Here is a 19629-nt window from a genome sequence, read left to right as displayed (position 1 = left end):
AGAAGGCGGAGGATCTTCGTCTATCCAGTGTCCCATGCTAACCTCTGTTAACTACACCGTATGGGCGCTGAGGATGAAAGCTGCGCTGAAGGTTCATAAGGCATGGGAAACTATAGAAACCGAGCCCGAGGATCCGGTTAATCATGAGAAGAACAACATGGCTGTCGCCTTGTTGTTACAATCTATCCCCGAGGCACTTATCCTCCAAGTTGGAGAACTGAATACGGCGAAGAAGATTTGGGATGCGATAAAGGCGAGATATGTAGGAGCAGATCAGGTTAAAGAAGCTAGACTCCAAACGCTAATGTCTGATTTTGATCGTCTCAAGATGAAAGATTCTGAAACAATAGATGATTTCAGTGGAAGAATATCGGAGATATCATCTAAATCAACAGCGTTAGGAGCCATCATGGAAGAATCAAAGTTAGTTAAGAAATTTCTGTTTACCACGAAAGAAATACATTCACCTCGTGGCCTCTCTTGAACAGGTCCTAGATCTTAATAATACTAGTTTTGAGGACATCATTGGACGTTTGAAGGCCTATGAGGAACATATAGCTGACGAAGATGAGCCACAAGAAGATCAAAGCAAATTGATGTATGCGAACATGGAGTCCTCAACTGAGCAATCTTACCAAGAGTATAACGGTGGAAATCGCGGTCGCGGTCGTGGAGGACGATATCGAGGAAGAGGTCGTGGTCGGACTGGTGGAGGACGAGATACATCCAAGGTGACCTGTTTCCGTTGTGACAAACTAGGGCATTATGCATCGACATGTCCCGACCGCTTGATGAATACAACAGAGACTCAAGAAGCGGATGAACTCATGATGCATGAGGTCGTATACTTGAATGAAAAGCATTGCAAACCTAGTGACTACACCTCAAGCACAGGAGAGGATGATGTTTGGTACCTTGATAATGGGGCTAGCAACCACATGACTGGTGATCAAAGGTATTTCTCCAGATTGGATAGATCAATCACAGGAAAGGTGCGATTTGGTGATGATTCAAGGATAGACATCAAAGGAAAAGGGTCGATAGCTTTTACGGATATGAAAGGAGAACCAAGAACAATGAGAGATGTTTACTTCATTCCCGATTTGAAAAGCAACATCATCAGTCTTGGGCAAGCTACCGAAACAGGTTGTGATATACGTATGAAAGGAGAATGTCTAACCATGCATGACCGTGATGGGAAACTACTTGTAAAAGCAACTCGTGGACAGAACCGGCTTTACAAAGTTCGAATGGGAATCATAGAACATGAGTGCTTACATCTAGCGAGTATAAGCGAGTCAAATAAATGGCATGCAAGGTTAGGACATATAAACCTCGACACGATCAAGTCAATGATACAAAGAGAGCTTGTGCAAGGAATTCCAATGTTTAATGTTGAGAAAGAAGTATGTGGATCTTGTATGTTAGGGAAGCAAACAAGACAAGTCTTTCCTCAAGCAACTACTTACCGTGCAACTAAACTACTTGAGCTTATACATGGAGATCTTTGCGGTCCAATAACGCCAAGTACACAAGCTGGTAATAAGTATATCTTTGTTCTCATTGATGATTGTTCTAGGTACATGTGGACTGTTTTGCTAAAAGAGAAGAGTGAGGCTTTTGAGAAATTCAAGAAGTTTAAAAGCATAGTTGAACGAGAGTCTGGAGCTAGCATAAAAACATTCAGAACTGATAGAGGTGGAGAGTTCGTATCGCAAGAGTTTAATGAATTTTGTGCCGATTCGGGTATCACACAGCATCTTACGGCACCATACACACCTCAACAGAACGGTGTTGTCGAGAGACGAAACAGAACACTTATGGAGATGGCGAGAAGCATTCTGAAGCATATGCATATGCCAAATCATTTGTGGGGAGAAGCGATACGACATTCCACTTATCTCTTGAATAGAGTTGCCACAAGAACACTCAAGGATAAAACACCATATGAGGTCTATCGAGATAAGAAGCCAAATATTGATCATCTTCGGATTTTTGGGTGCATTGGATATGCTAAGATTGAGAAGCATCTTCTAAAGAAGCTTGATGACAGATCCCGTATGCTTGTCCATCTTGGTACTGAACCCGGTTCAAAAGCATACCGAATGTACGATCCAAAAACAAGGAAAGTTGTTGTCAGTCGAGATGTTGTATTCGATGAGACAAAAGGCTGGAACTGGAGTAGAAACAACTCAGAATCGGATCTCGATGGAAACTTCATTGTGACATTTGGGGAATTCGGAAACCATGGGATCGAAGAAATTGTTGAAAGGAACGATGAAGAGGGAGAGAATGATCATGAGAATGAAGAAGAGCTTGAATCCTGAAACGAAGACAACAATGAGACTATTTCAGAAGAAAATGGATCGGTTGTATCACTTGAAACAGAAGATGAAGATGTGGAGATCGATGATCAACCTATAGCATTAAGGAGAACACAAAGAGAGGTTTCAAAACCTAAATATCTTGAAGACTATGTGTTACTTGCTGAAGAGGAAGGAGAAAGACTTCTACTGTGTCTGAATAATGAACCAAGAAGTTTCGAGGAAGCAAAGGTATCAAAGGAATGGATACGGGCATGTGAAGATGAGATTCTCTCGATTCAAAAGAACAACACATGGAGTCTTGTAGATCTACCTGTTGGAGCAAAAGCAATTGGTTTGAAGTGGGTGTTTAAGATCAAAAGGAATTCCGATGGGAGCATTAATAAATACAAGGCTCGACTAGTCGCTAAGGGATACGTCCAACGGTACAGAGTTGATTTTGATGAAGTCTTTGCGCCTGTAGCCCGTCTTGAGACAATACGCCTACTTGTCAACCTCGCTGCCTTGAATGGATGGGAGATTCATCATCTCGATGTTAAGACAGCCTTTCTTCATGGGGAGTTAAAAGAAACCGTGTTTGTCAAGCAACCAGAAGGGTTTGAGGAAAAAGGGTGTGAAGACAAAGTCTACAGACTTCATAAGGCTTTGTATGGTTTAAGGCAAGCTCCAAGAGCGTGGAACAATAAGCTGAATGCAATACTCATGGAGTTACAATTCACAAAGTGTGCAAAGGAACCGTCGGTCTATCGGAAAATGGTAAACAACACGTTACTTCTTATTGCGGTTTACGTGGACGATCTATTTGTCACAGGAACATGCTTAGAGGTTATTGATGAGTTTAAAAGGGAAATGGCGTTGAAATTTGACATGAGCGACCTCGGGAAATTGACTTATTATCTCGGGATTGAAGTGTATCAACATGAAGAAGGAATCATGTTGAATCAAAAACGCTATGCAACAAAGATTTTAGAAGAAGCTGGCATGAGGAATTGTAATTTGGCTCACACACCAATGGAAACCGGTCTACAATTGTCAAAGGCAGAAGATGAGAAGAGCATTGATGCTACAAGATACAGGAAACATGTAGGGTGCTTTCGTTATCTACTTCATACGAGACCAGATCTAACATATTGTGTGGGAATTTTGAGTCGATATATGCAGAATCCCAAAGTATCTCATGGAGCTGCTATGAAACAATGCTTGAGGTATTTGCAAGGAACTACTACACTTGGTCTTGTCTTTGAACGATCGGTATCAAAGATACCAAGATTAATAGGCTATAGTGATAGTAGTCATAATGTTGATCCGGATGATGGTAGAAGCACAGCTGGTTACATCTTCTACTTAGGAGGAAGCCCTATATCTTGGTGTTCGCATAAACAAGACACGGTGGCGATGTCGTCTTGTGAAGCAGAATTCATGGCCGGAACAGAGGCAGCAAGACAAGCAATATGGCTCCGGGACTTGCTTAGTGAGATAACTGGATCACCATCCGAGAAGGTTGTTGTCCTACTCGACAACAAATCTGCAATAGCTCTTACGAAGAATCCGGTGTTTCATGGTCGGTCCAAACACATTCATAGAAGATATCATTTCATAAGAGAGTGTGTTGAGAATGGACAAATTCAAGTTGAGTATGTTCCAGGGGAGAAACAAAAGGCTGATATTTTGACAAAGGCGCTTGGACGAGTCAAGTTCAAGGAGATGAGAAGTTATATTGGTGTTCATGACTTGGAGGAGGATGGCTTCAAGCTTAAGGGGGAGAATGTTGGTTTAAGCTTGAACCACAAGCAAACCGAGTAATGGTTTAGGGGATAAGGACAAACATATTTAGGAGCAATCTAGATATGTAATATTACCTATTTTGATTAGGAATTGTCCTAGGGTTTTCTCCTTATATAAGGAGATGTCAATGTGTGGCATAACTTGTGAGATTTGAGAAACAAGAGAGCTTTAGTTTTTGAGAGATTTTTCTAAATCTAATAAAAGAGAGTAATTCTTTTACTTATGTTCTTAAGATTTTGTGTTTCTTGTGTTCTAAGAAACTAGAGCTTTTACCAGCCGTCATAACTACACATACATTTTACCATCACATATATAGCTTACAAGCAAGCATTTATCACTCATCCTACAAAGTAAGGCACATTCCCAAGATTCTCTGTTCCTTCACATCCGATCTTTTTTCCATCTGTAGTTTCTCTCAAAAGGACATGCATGTGAGCGATCAGATCACTTAGCTTTCCCATTTTGGCCTACTCGTTAACTCACTCCTTTTGAATATATGTTCATCTGCAAAACGAGATCAAATCATTACAATTCCTTCAGAATTTTTTTTTTTTTTACAGAAATTAAAATCATGCAAGTTAATATATTCTTATGTCGACTAAAAAAAAAAGTAAACACATTTCAGACTATTACAAAAGTAACGCTTTTCCTTAATTTCTTTTTTTCTTTTCAGAAAGAAATGTTAAGATAACAGGAAAAGGAATGATAATTTTTGTTTCTATGTCCATTTAACAATCATTTATATGGTCTTCTAATCCTCATTTTCGTAGGAAGAAACATAGTATGATTAAAATGAAACTTCAATGCGAAATACAAAAATCAATGATAGTTTGCTTTCTTTTTAAAGACAAAATTTTAAGAGTAATCTATTTAAATCATCGAACCACGAGAGCTTCACTAAAACATTTAAAAAAAAGATGAGATTTAGATTTTATTTGTTAACTTCCTTACACTACCATTCCATAACTCAAAATGTATTTTTTACTTTCTTAAACTAAGCATAAAAAATTGCAAGATGTGGGAAACTAAAATACAAAAGAAGTAAAAGGACCAAAGGCGTGGTGTTACCTTTGTAGGGGTGATGAGTCTTTAAGTCTCTATGCTCAGGGAATGAGAAGATCAGAGACAAGGCTTGAGTTGTAGAAGACGTATGTATATCAAAAGAGATCAGAGACAAGGCTTGAGTTGTAGAAGACGTATGTATATCAAAAGAATATAAAACAGAGACTATTATTGGGATATTTGAGAAATGAAATTTGAGAGTAAGAAAGGAGAGAAGCTTTTGATGTCTGAACGAAGGAAGACGAAGGTGTCTGTCTACGTATATATAGAGATTATTTCTAACGGTCACATGAGTTACCGTTCGAGTGAAATAAAATTATAATAGAAAAATAAAAGTTACTGTTTCGCAATCGTCTTCAAAATTTCGTTTCGGATGAGTTACCATTGGTGACTAAAAAATAAAATAATAATACAAAGAGTTACTACCGACTGGTTTGGTAACGTTCATATTTTACTGTTTTCTACAACGTTCTGACTGATGTGACAACATAGTGAATGAAAAAATAAGTTACCGTTGTACACGCGTGATTGTTACGCTCTAAGTTTATCACGTGATTTTTTTTTGATTTGTAGGTTCTCTCTAGTTATAGGAAAAGAAAATCAAAAAGTAAAATATTGATCATAGAGATGATTATAACGAAAGTGAAAGAAAATAATCGAATGCAAATTTTAGCAATAAGCCTGCTCCTAACTCGCTGACATTTCTTTTCTTTCCTTCTCTGGAGTAAAAGGATAAATACTGTATTCAGCAAAAAAATAAAATAATGATGAATTATTTATTACACCGAATTTTCCTCAAATTATTTATTTAAATACAGTCATACAGATAGAAATTATAGGAAAAAATTGGCAGTTAAAATTGAGAAATTAATAATATTATTTGTACAAAAGATTGAAAGCAGGCAAGTCTCTGATGCTTGAAACATCATCAAGTGCCAGCTCACGTTCCAATTGTGCCCTCGTCGATTTCAGGACGTCCTGCCCAAATAATTAAATTCCGGTTAACAACACATAACCAAGAAGACATCATATTCATAACCAAGAAGACATTTATTTACATTAAATTCCATGTAAGAAGCTCGTTTGGCAAGCCATTGAGCGTCCATCATTTGGAAAGCTATACAGTAAAGATTGTCGAATGCCATTTCATCTTCTTCCAGCAATCCCAAGAACCTTATCCCTGCTACTGTTGATGGTTTACCTGACCAACCAAACACCATTTGGAAAAACGAAATATGAAAAAGCTTTGATCACTTTCTAGCTGGACTCTTCAACTTCTTTTTACCTGATTGAAGATCTAACATTTGTGCCAACATGAATGAGATATTGATGCCAGCCACCGCAAAAGGATATTCCCAGTCTGCTCTTGTTCCATCTCTTTTATGTAACAATCTCTGGAAAGATTCCTGTCATAATTAAATCACAAAAATCTTGTTAGCAACATAGCAAGTCAAAAGATATTGTAGATGTGATTACTTCTCTTATATACTTGAAAATTGTATAAAGTAATTAGTTCTCTTAGCAAATATGTATGTTTTCTTTATTAAGGGGCATGATAAAAATCAAACATATGTAGATGTGATTGTGAATTATAGATGAATCACATACCGGATAGGTCTTTGCAAAGAAGATTAGATTCTCCAGTGATATATATCCCCCACCTCTACAAAAACCAATTTATGGAACCATATCATCAGTAAAACGGCTTGAGAGGTCTGAAGGATTTTCCATGACCAAAGCTACTATTTGTGTACCGGAAATCTGTTGAAGGGTCTGTTCCTTGCCAACCCATTTCTTTCCAGAGTTCTGATTTAAGAGGTGGTAGTTCCCTCTGTGGATAAGCTAGCCTCCAAAGTTGTTTAAGAGCATCCTGTGAATCATGAGATTACATCAATTTTAACAAAACATTGCATATCCGGAATTCATATAGAGAATCAAGCAAACAGAAAGAGTCCATGAGAACACTTACTTGATGCTCCATTCGAGATCCATCAAATGGGATCTCTATTCTTCGCTTAATGTTTCTCAGCCTTTCTTCCTAATAAGAGGTAAGAAAATACAGTTCGAGGTCAAATTGACAGTGACAGTCAAACTGACCACGGATAACTGGAAACAAAACAAAATACTGAGATTTTAAGATATAACAAAGCCAAGCAATTGAGAAACAAAGAGACCACAAGAGAAAGTCATCACTTTTACTAAGTAGGCTTCCTAATAAACCACATACAAAGGTAAGAGACTTAGAGGCACAGAGCAGAAACACAATCTGATAACTCTAATATTTATTTTATCTATTTATCTTCCAGATTTACCAATATTCTTCCAAATACAAGCCAATATAGTATTTTGCAGTCTTGCAAACTTTTAGAAACGAGACAGTGCAAATATAGTGACACTAGCAGTCTTATCTCTCAAAGGCAACTAAACAATGCTAAGACCAAGAACCTAATGTGAAAATTTGGACTTCAACGAGATATGGTATAGGCTGATATACATTATATTCCTCTTAAACATATTCTTATATATATTTGTTTTTATTTTTTTTGTCGAAATCCTTTGGTATCTAATGTTCAAAAAAGATAAGGAGATCCTTTCAATTACCTGTAACATACTAAGAGGTGGTGGCAAGAGCCTACCACCAGTACCAATTTGACCAAATGAAGGCAGAGAAAGAAACCTCCCAAAAATTGAGCCAGATCCAAAGACAATTTTGGCTGCAAAACCAAGAAACAAGTTGTATTGAGATAATCCCTCTTTTGAACAATCAGGGAGTGAGGGTAACAAGATAATAAAAGGCATACCTATCCACTGAGCCCATTGTGCAATCAGCTGAGAAAAGATTAATGTCCAGTGAACTTGCTGTCTCTTCCGTTCTTCTTCCCAAATATCCTCCAGAGTACGCTCCTAAAGAGACACACAACAGATAATAATACATAAAAGGGTTCGTCTCATCTCTCTATTTAAAAAAAAAAAAATACACTCTGAAGCACTAACCTCATTGTACTCATCTCTACTATTATCAGTACTACTACTTCCTAACAAAGGTTCGCTTAATGTTTCAGAATCAGTAGCATCATAACGTTCATACTTCCTCCCATCTACATCCCCGTGATGAAGACGCCTTCTCAGAGTGGCAGATGCCATCTTGTAAAGCAACAGATACCAGCGAATAAGCCCCTGCATAAAAATAGCAGAAATAAGATCAAAGAAAACAAAACAAAACAAACACACAACAACTGAAAATTTGAGACTTTGTCTTGCCAGTAATCATAATGCAGCAGAAAGATCAAAATTAAAAGTGTGCCCAGTCTTCCAATATTTGGCACAATAGAGCCCAATTCTACACAAGCTCACAGAACAGATCCATGAAAAGAGAAACCAATTAGACCAAAAAAAAAAAACCCTACAAGCTTCATCGGAAATCAAAACAAGATAGAATTTTGTCAACCTAGCAAATTACAAACCGATGCAAAGTCACCAACCATTGAATCGTTTGTTAAAAAATTCAGAACATCAAACAGAGCTCCACCACAAACCCTAATTGGAAGATAAACGAATAGGCTCAGACAAAACCGGATCGCTTAAAAGCCCCAAATCTCAGATCGTCTTTTTTGAACACCAAATCACAAGGAAACATACAAAATCCGAAAGCTAAGATAGATTAATAAGGAAAAACAAAACACAAATTTCTCGAATTGGGTTTGATAGATTCTCTTACAGGGGAACGTGATCTGAGTGAGAGAAAAGATGAGAGAGCTTCTTCCTTCGAGAGAAAGCTAGGAATAAGCTCACGATATCTGGAAACCCAAAGGAAACTCTAGTCGCCGCCAAATTTCTATTTATTTCCCATTAATCAATCTCTCTTACTTTACTCTAATCTCTAATAAATTTTATTTCTTTTTTGTTTGGTCAACGAGACGTGTGCGCAATGGTTAAATGTACGACGACCCGGTTTAGACATTTTGAATTAAGTGGGCCGATTGTATTTGTAAGGATCTTAAACCCGAGCCGGAATGACCCGACCCGAGGGGGATCCAGATTCATCCGTCTTTCAGTTTCTCAAACAGATCTCTAATTCAATCTGCGAATTTATCTAAAAACCCTAAACCCTCTCCGGTAGGTTTTGTTCCGGCGACGAACAATGACTATTCACGCTGCAGTAATCCAGAAGCTTCTGAACACCGGATCACATCTCGGCCGTCGCGCCGCCGAGCATCATTTCAAGCAATACGCTTACGGGACGCGTAACGGGATGACCATTATCGACTCAGACAAGACCCTGATTTGCCTCCGTAGCGCCGCTCATTTCGTCGCTAATCTCGCTCACATGAGAGGTAACATCTTCTTCGTCAACACCAATCCTCTCTTCGACGAGATTATCGAGCTCACTTCTCGTCGGATCCAAGGCGATTCGTATAATCACAACCGTGCTATGAATCTGTGGAAGATGGGTGGCTTTCTGACTAACAGTTACAGTCCTAAGAAGTTTCGATCTAGGCACAAAAAGCTTTGCTTTGGTCCGACTACTATGCCTGATTGCGTCGTTGTGTTTGATACTGAGAGGAAGAGCTCGGTGATACTTGAAGCATCGAAGCTTCAGATTCCGGTTGTTGCAATTGTGGATCCTAACGTGCCGTTGGAGTTCTTTGAGAAGATTACGTATCCTGTGCCAGCTCGTGACTCGGTCAAGTTTGTGTATTTGTTCTGCAATGTGATCACCAAGTGCTTTGTGGCAGAGCAGATGAAGTTGGGGATCAAAGACGGGAGCAAGGAAGATTTGATGAAGGATTTAGCTGCTTGATTTGGATATTTGCAGCAAAAGTATGAAACTTTATACTTCTTTTTCAGAGTCTGGAATAATTGTTCTTCAGAATTGTGGTTTCTTCAACTTTGAAATTCTAAATGTTGTTACACATGGATGATTTTGTTTCTCTGATGGATACTCACCTGTGTAAGATTGTTCAGTTCTAGGATTTTACATTTCGGTAAACCCCTTGTCGTTTCCTTGCGCAACTCATTGTTGGAAATGCTTAAGCATCGTATTGTTTACTTCTCAAGGTTTTGGAATGACCCATCAGTTCATTGATGTAAGATTGTTGAGTTCTAGGGTTTTACACTGGAATGTATCTTCAGACAATTCAATCGTCTTTACTGAATTTTATTGGAGTTTCTGTCATGTTCTTGGTTTTCTGGGAGATCTCTGGTGAGACTGGTCATATCTCTCGATTTTGTATTATCCGTCGTATAGTTTTTGTTACTAAGTTTAGTTTCGACAAGCAACTGATCCAACACATGCTACAGAGACTTTCTTATTAGTAACTGATCTTAAGGTTCCTCTTCTTTTCTCTCCCTCTCTCTCTGCATTGGTTCTGAATTTTGAGTATAACATCAAAATCAACGAAATGGTATGTAGATTCTCTCCACTTTCTGATGATATGGGACTTTGCTATATTTGGTCGCTTGAGTCATACCAGCTTGCATGATAAACATAGTTGAAATTTTTTGAATGTGGTGATCCCCTAAAAGATTTTCACTTTTGCTTTTTTTAGAATTCAGATTTGTGATATTTTTGATCTCCTTCAATTGTCTAATGATGTAATCTTTATCTCTGGTTGTGCCTTGTTGGTCTTGTTAAAATAGTTTTACTTATGGATGGAGTTCCCTTGTTACTAAATGTCGTAGAAGTTGCTTTGCATAGAGTCTTCTTCACATTTTATCATAGAAGTTGCTTTCCTTGGAGTCTTCACATTATATCTAATTTGTTTCTCCATCAGTCCATCTGTCAATGTTTAGTCTATTTTACTCTCTGATTTTTCCCGTCTTTGCAACAACTCCCAAAACTGTTCTTAAGAACTCTTAAACGCACGAAAACGTGAATTTCCCAGAGAGCTGATAGAGAAGAAGAAGTTTTTATGACTGTGGACGAGAAAACTCAAGATCCTCTGCTTTGATCTTAAAATCTTTAGAAAGTTGAAAGTTCAAAACTTTTTGGTGTCAATGAAAGATTATCTCAAACGTCGCCGCGTGGCAAAGTCAAAGGTCAAACTTTTTTTTTTTTTTTTTTTTTTTTCTGGCTCAAAAACTTTCCTAAATTCTCCAAAAATCGCACACTCTCTTGTTTACTACTAGGAAGGAGAACAGAACTAAAATTGACGGCGAGATGATGACTTCCGTTGCAGCAATGGTTTTCAGGGGATGCAGATCGCTTCTAGCTCCTGCGTCCAAAGCTACCTCTTCTGTGCTTTATTCCTCGAGAGGTGTAAGCAATGCTGTCACAGCTGGATCTACCAAGAAACCCGCGGCGAAAACGAAGACCAAGGCTAAGCCTAAGCCTAAGGCGAAATCAGATTCACTGGCGAAGAAGACACCAAGGTCTACCGGAATTTTTAAGGTGACCCCTGTGTCTCCAGTTCTCGCCCAGTTCCTTGGTACCGGTGAAACTACGCGTACTGACGCCATCAAAGAGATTTGGACCTACATCAAGTCCCACGATCTTCAGGTTCCTCTTCTTTTCTCCCTATCTTTGCTTTTGTTGTAACGTTTGAGTATAGGCATCATAATCTGCGAAAGGTAGCTAGATTCTCCACCACTTTATGATATAGGTCTTGCATGTAGACGAGATTTTCTCTGTGGTACGTTGCTTATATTTCCCTGGTCTCTTGAGTCATATAAACTACTTGATGAACTTAGTTGAGAAGCTTGATGTGGTGACAACCCAAAAGATACACTTTTTGCTTTCAGATTTTCGATTTTGTGATCTTTCTCATCTCCTTCAATTGTCTAATCCAAAAGGTTTATGCTTTTATCTCTGAACGCAACTTGTTGTTGTGGTTAATGTAGTTTAGTTCTGGAGCCTATGATTTACTAATGCCGTAGAAGTTGCTTTTCTTAGAGTCTTCACATTCTATACAATTTTCCCCTCATGTGCCCTCTTTATTTTAGTCTCTGCTTTCCCCTGTCTTTGCTACAGCTCCTATGTTTTTACCCTGTTTGTGAGATGATATGGTTACAGGTCTCCAACACAACGTTCTCTTTTGGCTTTAAGAACCTAGAAAGCAACCAGAAATACCAATCTCTATGAGGATAATGTGCCATTGGATTGAGACAGTTATAGTATCTAGTTAGGGAATACTAGTATATTCTATCTTAACATTGGTGCAAAATGTGTTGCTTCTTTTGGTTGCAGAACCCAGCTGACAAGAGGGAGATTTTCTGCGATGAGACACTGAAGCTAATCTTTGAAGGGAAAGACAAAGTTGGGTTTCTGGAGGTTTCAAAACTCTTGTCCCCGCACTTTGTGAAGACTGCTTAGATTATTACCTACTGATTTGGTTTTTAGTAAGCCGTGTTGTTAATGTTGTCAATATCGTTCAACTCTTTTCGTTCATGTTCCTAAACATTTGTTTGACTAATGGTTGACTTGTGAAGAACTGCTTTGGCATAAGCTTCTTAACTCTTTAGTGTTTGTGCGTGAAGGCTTAAATCTTGATACGCATAGGCCTGATCAAGCCAAGTTTTAGTAGGCTCGAAAGATTTCCAAACTTGGAAAGAAACAGCGTCAACGAGAAAGAGTAATCAAACAAAACAAATCACAAGCTTTTATTGTGTATCCAGAAAGTTATAACCATGACTTGGAAGTAAAATTACAATTTTCCAAATCTTGTAAAGAAATAAGAAAGATTTGAAACCATAAAAGAGACAGGAACAGAGTAACTATCTTGATAGAGTATAGGGTTCTATTTACATATATGTCTTGCATCTTTGTTGTAAACTGAAATCAGATGATTCAATGTATCTCCTCCTGAAACCGAAATCAATCAGAGCTCTAGCTTCAGAGTCAGTTTCCAAACATAGCGCCATTTTTTTGACAAAACACTTGTAGCCCCAACCTCTTTGATCGGAAGGTGTGACAAAATCTTCACCAGTACATCGTCAGGCAACTCAATCATATTTTGCATTCCTTCATGTTTGGTGTTGATATTTTCCATCACACACAGACGAAGAAAAGCCAATATCTTCTCTGTTCTTTTCCTTATAATGTCAGGGCCAAGTAATCTCCTCTGTTTCGCTCAAAACCCAAATTACCCCTTTATTCTCTTTATCGATTCTCAAATTTAATATTCACTTTTTATATCAAATTAGTATCTAATCGTTTCAATTTTAAAACCAAATCTAGTTTGTAAAAAAATACATATATTGGCCAACGAAGTTTATTAATTATTAGATTTTAATTTATTTATTTAAAAAAATCTAACGAAAATCATATGTTATTTAAATCATGTATCTAATTTTCTGTCAAAATCTATTGCTTTAATATTTTAAAAATATCAGTTAAAATTTAGTGTTATTCAAGAGTTTCTTTATTGGATTTTGAAGTTATCTAATTTGCCTATTAAATTTTAATATATTTGGATGTGTTTAAAAGTAAAAATATATAAAGGCACAAATACATCAAGTCTTTATATTCTTGATATAATTTTTTGTTTCTGTCTCTGCATATTGTTTTGAATTATTTGTAGAGATTGATTTTAGTTCAGTTATGTTCTTGTTTGACTAATACATGCTGATAAAAGTAAATTCAAAGTACAATACAAAATTGGTTAATTGATAACTCATGATGGAGAAAAAGAAAAATTCAAATTCTAGTCAAGAATAATACATAAGTTCTCTGGGAGAATTAATTATCATGTCTACTCTAATTCAGGTCCACAAGAGAAACTGTTTTTTGGAGGCAAGATACTCTGTAAGTGAATTTTGTAAGCCAATTTCTTGGCCATTTTCTTATCAGAGGCATTTGCTTTGTGAGCAAAACTCATTCCCTTAGTTTTCACCTCAACTGTGAAATAAGCTTAGCCATTTTTGAAACCTTTAACTGTACTCAACTCGAACTGCTCGTTCTGGCAAAATGCTTTACACCATTTGAACTAGATAGAACACATAACACAAACTGAACTAGAGAAATTTTTGATGATGAAAGAAACAACAAGCACAATGCTAAGCTCATGGAGCTAGATAGAACACTGTGTCACACATAGCTAGAATCATGCGTGTTAATTATCCTAGTACTACAACATCAGATTTCAGGACTTGATGCAACCCACAAAAGGCATATAATACTAACCAAGAGTACTCGTTTCATGTATATGAAATTACTTGTGCACGATGGGCTGAATCCAGTGATTCGAAATCTGACAGTCATGAGAGAGTCTTGTGAAGGTCTGGTCGGCAATATTGTAGAGAAAAACCTGAGTCCGTTCAGTGAAGTAGATGGAGTTGGGCTTAAGTCCGGGATACATGCTTACGGGGACACAGAAAGGCTCGTTCTGTCCTAAGAAGATGCAGAGATCCCCAATGTCTTGGACATAAGTCTCCTCCCTTGTGGCTGGATCATGCATATACAACATGAGCCAACTTTTGCCGGTCTTCACCTCCCAAGGATCAAAGTCTTGCGTCTCCCAACGGAAGACGGGTTTCCCCTTAGAGGTTAGCAAATGATATTTGACAATGATGAATGTATCGCCAGAGGGTGACTCCACCAAGTGTTTGGTCCGAGTGCACCTTCGGAGAAGCTCGAATTCATACTCTCCAAGTGTTTGGATGCTTTAAGGGTCTGAGTTGACGGTAATAAGTTAGGAAGGGGAATTTAGGTTCGGGCATATTCCTAGCGTCCTTGCGGAAGAAGGTATCAGTGGGAGGCGTGAGATAAAAGGTGGAGTCTTTACTGGAGTAGACAACGAATGAGCTACTGCATCGGCGGGAAAGAGACTGATCGTGGTGTCAATTGGAGTCACCGATTGTACAGAAGGAGATACTGCGTCCCCAGAACTTGACGGCCACGATACACTCTTGGTCAAGGTTGTCAGGGGAAGAGGAGAGAGAGACGTTACAAACCTGAGCAATCGCCATGGATTGTGAAAGGACAGGAGCATTGTAAGGAGTAAGAAGGATCGGGAGGGAAATGACTTTGTGAGTGGATCTGGGAGCTGAGGGGTTGAACATGTTGGTGAGATGTACGGTTAGATCTTCGTTGTTCATCCTGATCACCCAACCACGAGAAGATCCGATGTTGTGTGAAAGGTAGATGCTTTCAGGGATCCTCTGCTCTGCCATCGTCACTTGTTTCTGCTTCACATCGGCTACTTTTTTCACCAAAAGCATCGACATTGTTGATTGATTGTATTATCCTCTCACCCTTCCTCCTCTGTCTCCAATTTAGGGTTTGCTGATTGATTGCTTCTGTCGTCTAACTGTATTTATTTGCTTCGTTTATTCACGTTTTTATATGTCATGCTTAAACCCACTTGTACTTTTCACGCTTTATCTTTTATTAGAGTATCACAATGGATTGTATTGTAATATTGCATATTGCAGGCTGGTCGCATAGTTGATGTTAGTTTATTAACTAGTGTTTGCTTGTAACAACTGTGATGATGTTGAATCGGTGCAAGTGAAATTGGCGGAGAGGAAGGGAGCAATTATTTTAAGTAAAAAAATGGCCTTGCTTGACATCTTCCCCGGAATAGGCTGTGACACTAACGTGATGCTTGACAAACTTTTGAAGACCACACTCGTGCAATTTTATCTCCCCAGAAAAATGATCCATGTTTGTTCTCCTAGAGGTCCACATCAGACCACTTAGCCTTGGCAACCACACCATTCAGTTCCAAAATGGAAAGATATGTCTAGAGCCAAGAGGTTCCTTGTGTTACTACTTATATTGAACCAGACATGCGAGCAAGTTGGAAACAAGAGACACAAGCATACACCATCAGATTTAGTCATTTAGACATCTCATGCTAAACACATTGATTGAGCCAAAAAAAAAAAAAAAAAAAAAAAAGTGATGATGAAACCCATTATAACTAGTATCCTAAACTTACAGACACCTAGGTCTTGATGCTAACTATCAGTTAAGACATAACTGAAATCATGTATAGATACAATGATGTAATCTTATTATCCTAGTCCTACAACAGCAAATCCAGGAGGACTAACACTTGATGTGAATATAGCCCTGGCCGGATTACTTGTGATGGATTTTGTTTATAGTACTTTTATGCATTTTGTTTTTTGGTTGAAAAAAAAAAAAAAAAAACTCTTATGCATTTCATCGTAGTGTATATGTTGTTTACTTTTGTAATTTTCCTTTTTCCTGGTTTTAACAATATGGATATGGAACGACCTTTTGTCCAGAAAAAAAAACAATTTGAGACAACCAAAAAATAATAATAACACTAACACTAATGACACAATTAATGTTCCGTTTGTAATAAATTGTAGCATTAATATAGGACCAATATAGGATCCGATTTTTGCAATAAATTGTAGCATCAATATAGGATCCGATTTTTGCAATCGGGTAGTAAATTGTTAAAACAAACCGACCCGACTTCACTAATGACACAATTAACCTTAATGAGATAACTTTGATTAACAAAATGTTGAGGGTATTTGGTGGGATAAAAATTTAAACAAAAGTGACCAAAAAAATTATACTTCAAAAATGTTATAATAGATGGGAGAATCAAAAATGTTATAATAGATGGCAGAAACAGAAAAATTGAGTTTTGAAAGTGGCATTTTAAACAAAATTCCCAAAAGATAATGTAGAGGTAAAAACTCTGCAATGGCGTAATGCAGACTACAGGAGTGTCATCATCGTCTTTCATCTCTAAAGCTCTTTCATCGTCATCTAACCTCAATGAGCTTCGTCGAGTCCACGCCCTTGTGATCTCTCTCGGTCTTGACGGCTCCGACTTCTTCTCCGGCAAGCTTATCCACAAGTACTCTCATTTTCGTGAACCTGCCTCTTCCCTCTCTGTTTTCCGGCGAGTTTCTCCGGCCAAAAATGTTTACCTCTGGAATTCTATCATCAGAGCTTTCTGTAATAATGGTTTATACCCTAAAGCCCTCGAATTTTACGGAAAACTCCGGGACTCCAAGGTTTCGCCTGATAAGTACACGTTTCCTTCGGTTGTCAAAGCCTGCGCAGGATTGTTCGATGCGGAGACGGGAGATTTGGTTTATGAACAGATATTGGAGATGGGTTTCGAATCGGATTTATATGTAGGCAATGCACTTGTGGATATGTATTCGAGAATGGGATTGTTGGGTAGAGCACGACAAGTGTTCGATGCTATGCCCGTGAGAGATCTTGTGTCCTGGAACAGTTTAATTTCTGGCTATAGTTCTCATGGTTACTATGAAGAAGCCCTGGAGATTTATAATGAACTGAAAAAATATTGGATTGTGCCAGATTCCTTCACGGTTTCAAGTGTTTTGCCCGCCTTTGCGAATTTGCTGGTTGTTAAACAAGGACAGGGACTTCATGGTTTTGTTCTCAAGTCAGGTGTTAGTTCCGTTGTGGTGGTTGACAATGGACTACTTGCAATGTACTTGAAATTTAGCAGACCAACAGATGCAAGACGAGTTTTTGATGAGATGGCTGTTCGGGATTCCATTAGTTACAATACTATAATCTGCGGATATCTCAACTTAGAGATGCATGAAGCATCTGTGAGGATATTCTTGGAAAATTTGGATCAGTTCAAGCCAGATATCTTAACAGCTAGTTCTATTCTCCGTGCCTGTGGACACTTACGGGACTTGGGCTTAGCAAAGTACGTTCATGACTATGTGTTGAGAGCTGGCTTTAAGCTTGACACTACTGTTAAAAACATTCTAATTGATGTGTATGCAAAGTGTGCTGACATGGTCACAGCAAGAGATGTTTTCAAGAGCATGGAATGCAAGGATACTGTTTCGTGGAACTCGATAATCAGTGGATATATACAAAACGGAGATCTTTCAGAAGCCATGAAACTCTTTAGGTTGATGATGATCATCATGGAAGAGCAAGCGGATCACATCACTTATTTGATGCTTATATCTGTCTCCACGCGTCTTGCAGACTTGAAATTTGGGAGAGGGCTACACTCGAACGTGATGAAATCAGGAATTAATTTCGATCTTTCTGTTGGTAATTCATTGATTGATATGTATGCAAAGTGCGGGGAAGTAGGAGATTCACTGAAGATATTCAATAGTATGGAAACTCGGGATACAGTGACATGGAACACGGTTATTTCAGCCTGTGTTAGTTCTGGGGATTTTGCAACCGGTTTGCAAGTAACTACTCAAATGAGGAAGAGCGAAGTGGTGCCTGATATGGCTACTTTCTTAGTTACATTGCCTATGTGTGCTTCACTTGCTGCAAAACGACTAGGCAAGGAGATCCATTGTTGTCTGTTAAGGTTTGGATATGAATCTGAGTTGCAAGTAGGTAATGCACTAATTGAAATGTACTCAAAATGTGGTTGTTTGGAGAGTTCCTTTAGAGTCTTTGCACATATGAGTAGAAGAGATATTGTAACATGGACAGGGATGATCTATGCATATGGAATGTATGGCGAAGGTGAGAAAGCTCTTAAAACTTTTGCTGATATGGAAAAATCCGGTATTGTTCCCGATAATGTTGTCTTCATTGCCATCATCTATGCTTGCAGCCACTCTGGTTTGGTAGAAGAAGGCTTGGCTTGCTTTGAGAAGATGAAAACTCACTACAAAATTGACCCGATGATAGAACACTACGCGTGTGTAGTTGATTTGCTGTCCAGGTCTCAGAAGATTTCGAAAGCCGAAGAATTTATCCAAACAATGCCGATAAAACCTGATGCGAGCATATGGGCATCTGTGCTAAGAGCTTGTCGAACAAGTAGGGACATGGAAACCGCAGAAAGAGTGTCTAGGAAGATCATTGAACTGAATCCGGATGATCCAGGTTACTCGATTCTAGCATCAAATGCGTATGCCGCATTGAGAAAATGGGACAAAGTGAGCCTAATCCGCAAATCCTTGAATGATAAACTCATCAGGAAGAATCCGGGATATAGCTGGATAGAAATTGGTAAAATAGTTCACGTGTTCCGTGCAGGAGATATTTCAGCACCTCAGTCGGAAGCCATCCATAAGTCGCTAGAGATACTTTACAGTCTCATGGCTAAAGAAGGGTACATACCCAATTCAAAGGAAGTGCCGCAGAATCTACAGGAAGAAGAGAAGAGACATTTGATCTGTGGGCACAGTGAGAGGTTAGCAATTGGGTTTGGGCTGCTGAATACAGAACCAGGGACACCGTTGCAAGTGATGAAGAACCTTCGTGTCTGTGGTGATTGTCATGAAGTCACAAAGTTGATATCGAAGATCGTGGGGCGTGAGATATTAGTGCGGGATGCTAATCGGTTCCATCTCTTCAAAAACGGAACTTGTAGCTGCAAAGATCGGTGGTGAATAGTTTCTTTTATGTAATTCAGAGCAAGGACTTGCGGAAAATCATACGAGAATTAAAAAGTGATTTCTTATAATCGAAAATCATATTTTGCGGTTTCATTAAACTGTGTCGTGAAAAATCTACGCAATTTATATTGTCTTACTAGACTTGACCAATGAAATCGACATA

General features: G+C 38.4%; 4 protein-coding genes and 1 long non-coding RNA gene across 6 annotated transcripts; 3 read left to right on the top strand and 2 right to left on the bottom strand.

Annotated features, from left to right (window-relative positions):
- Positions 1-4302: 4302 nt before the first annotated feature.
- LOC111831664 lies at positions 4303-5387 on the bottom strand. The gene is made up of 2 exons (XR_002834786.1): positions 5178-5387; positions 4303-4613 (listed from the first exon to the last, which is right to left on the bottom strand). It is a non-coding gene; the product is annotated as an uncharacterized LOC111831664 (long non-coding RNA).
- A 528-nt stretch (positions 5388-5915) lies between these two features.
- On the bottom strand, positions 5916-9023 carry LOC17891739 (ELMO domain-containing protein B). 2 transcript variants are annotated; one of them, XM_023786015.1, is made up of 10 exons: positions 8890-9023; positions 8166-8348; positions 7973-8075; positions 7773-7885; positions 7141-7209; positions 6926-7041; positions 6780-6834; positions 6457-6577; positions 6230-6372; positions 5916-6149 (listed from the first exon to the last, which is right to left on the bottom strand). In XM_023786015.1, the coding sequence occupies exons 2-10, from the start codon at positions 8313-8315 to the stop codon at positions 6048-6050; spliced, it is 972 nt and encodes a 323-aa protein (XP_023641783.1). In that variant the 5' UTR covers positions 8316-8348; positions 8890-9023; the 3' UTR covers positions 5916-6047. The 2 variants fall into 2 exon arrangements, with proteins under 2 accessions (XP_023641783.1, XP_023641782.1); XM_023786014.1 differs by lacking the exon at positions 8890-9023 and adding an exon at positions 8654-8671.
- Positions 9024-9247: 224 nt separating this feature from the next.
- LOC17892487 (ribosomal protein S2, mitochondrial) lies at positions 9248-10220 on the top strand. The gene has a single exon (XM_006298451.2). It carries the CDS (start codon positions 9313-9315, stop codon positions 9970-9972), a length of 660 nt encoding a protein of 219 aa, XP_006298513.1. The 5' UTR covers positions 9248-9312; the 3' UTR covers positions 9973-10220.
- A 1063-nt stretch (positions 10221-11283) lies between these two features.
- Positions 11284-12646, top strand: LOC17893833 (protein TRI1). The gene is made up of 2 exons (XM_023786204.1): positions 11284-11670; positions 12358-12646. Exons 1-2 carry the CDS (start codon positions 11332-11334, stop codon positions 12481-12483), a joined length of 465 nt encoding a protein of 154 aa, XP_023641972.1. The 5' UTR covers positions 11284-11331; the 3' UTR covers positions 12484-12646.
- Positions 12647-16703: 4057 nt separating this feature from the next.
- On the top strand, positions 16704-19559 carry LOC17890780 (pentatricopeptide repeat-containing protein At3g03580). The gene has a single exon (XM_006296895.2). It carries the CDS (start codon positions 16806-16808, stop codon positions 19458-19460), a length of 2655 nt encoding a protein of 884 aa, XP_006296957.1. The 5' UTR covers positions 16704-16805; the 3' UTR covers positions 19461-19559.
- Positions 19560-19629: the final 70 nt, after the last annotated feature.

The sequence above is a fragment of the Capsella rubella genome, unplaced genomic scaffold (assembly GCF_000375325.1).
Source record: "Capsella rubella cultivar Monte Gargano unplaced genomic scaffold, Caprub1_0 scaffold_3, whole genome shotgun sequence".
NCBI lineage: Eukaryota > Viridiplantae > Streptophyta > Magnoliopsida > Brassicales > Brassicaceae > Capsella > Capsella rubella.
Note: the sequence above shows the minus strand (reverse complement) of the source record. Positions and strands in the feature narration are given on the sequence as shown.

Excerpts from the sequence above, each read along its gene's own strand:
- LOC17893833 (XM_023786204.1), top strand. The coding sequence starts at position 11,332 with ATGATGACTTCCGTTGCAGCAATGGTTTTCAGGGGATGCAGATCGCTT. Across the intron at positions 11,671-12,357 it reads TCAAGTCCCACGATCTTCAG|AACCCAGCTGACAAGAGGGA; the intron begins GTTCCTCTTCTT and ends TTTTGGTTGCAG.
- LOC17890780 (XM_006296895.2), top strand. The coding sequence starts at position 16,806 with ATGCAGACTACAGGAGTGTCATCATCGTCTTTCATCTCTAAAGCTCTT.
- LOC17892487 (XM_006298451.2), top strand. The coding sequence starts at position 9,313 with ATGACTATTCACGCTGCAGTAATCCAGAAGCTTCTGAACACCGGATCA.
- LOC17891739 (XM_023786014.1), bottom strand. Across the intron at positions 8,076-8,165 it reads GTAGAGATGAGTACAATGAG|GAGCGTACTCTGGAGGATAT; the intron begins GTTAGTGCTTCA and ends GTGTCTCTTTAG. Across the intron at positions 7,042-7,140 it reads GATCTCGAATGGAGCATCAA|GATGCTCTTAAACAACTTTG; the intron begins GTAAGTGTTCTC and ends CATGATTCACAG.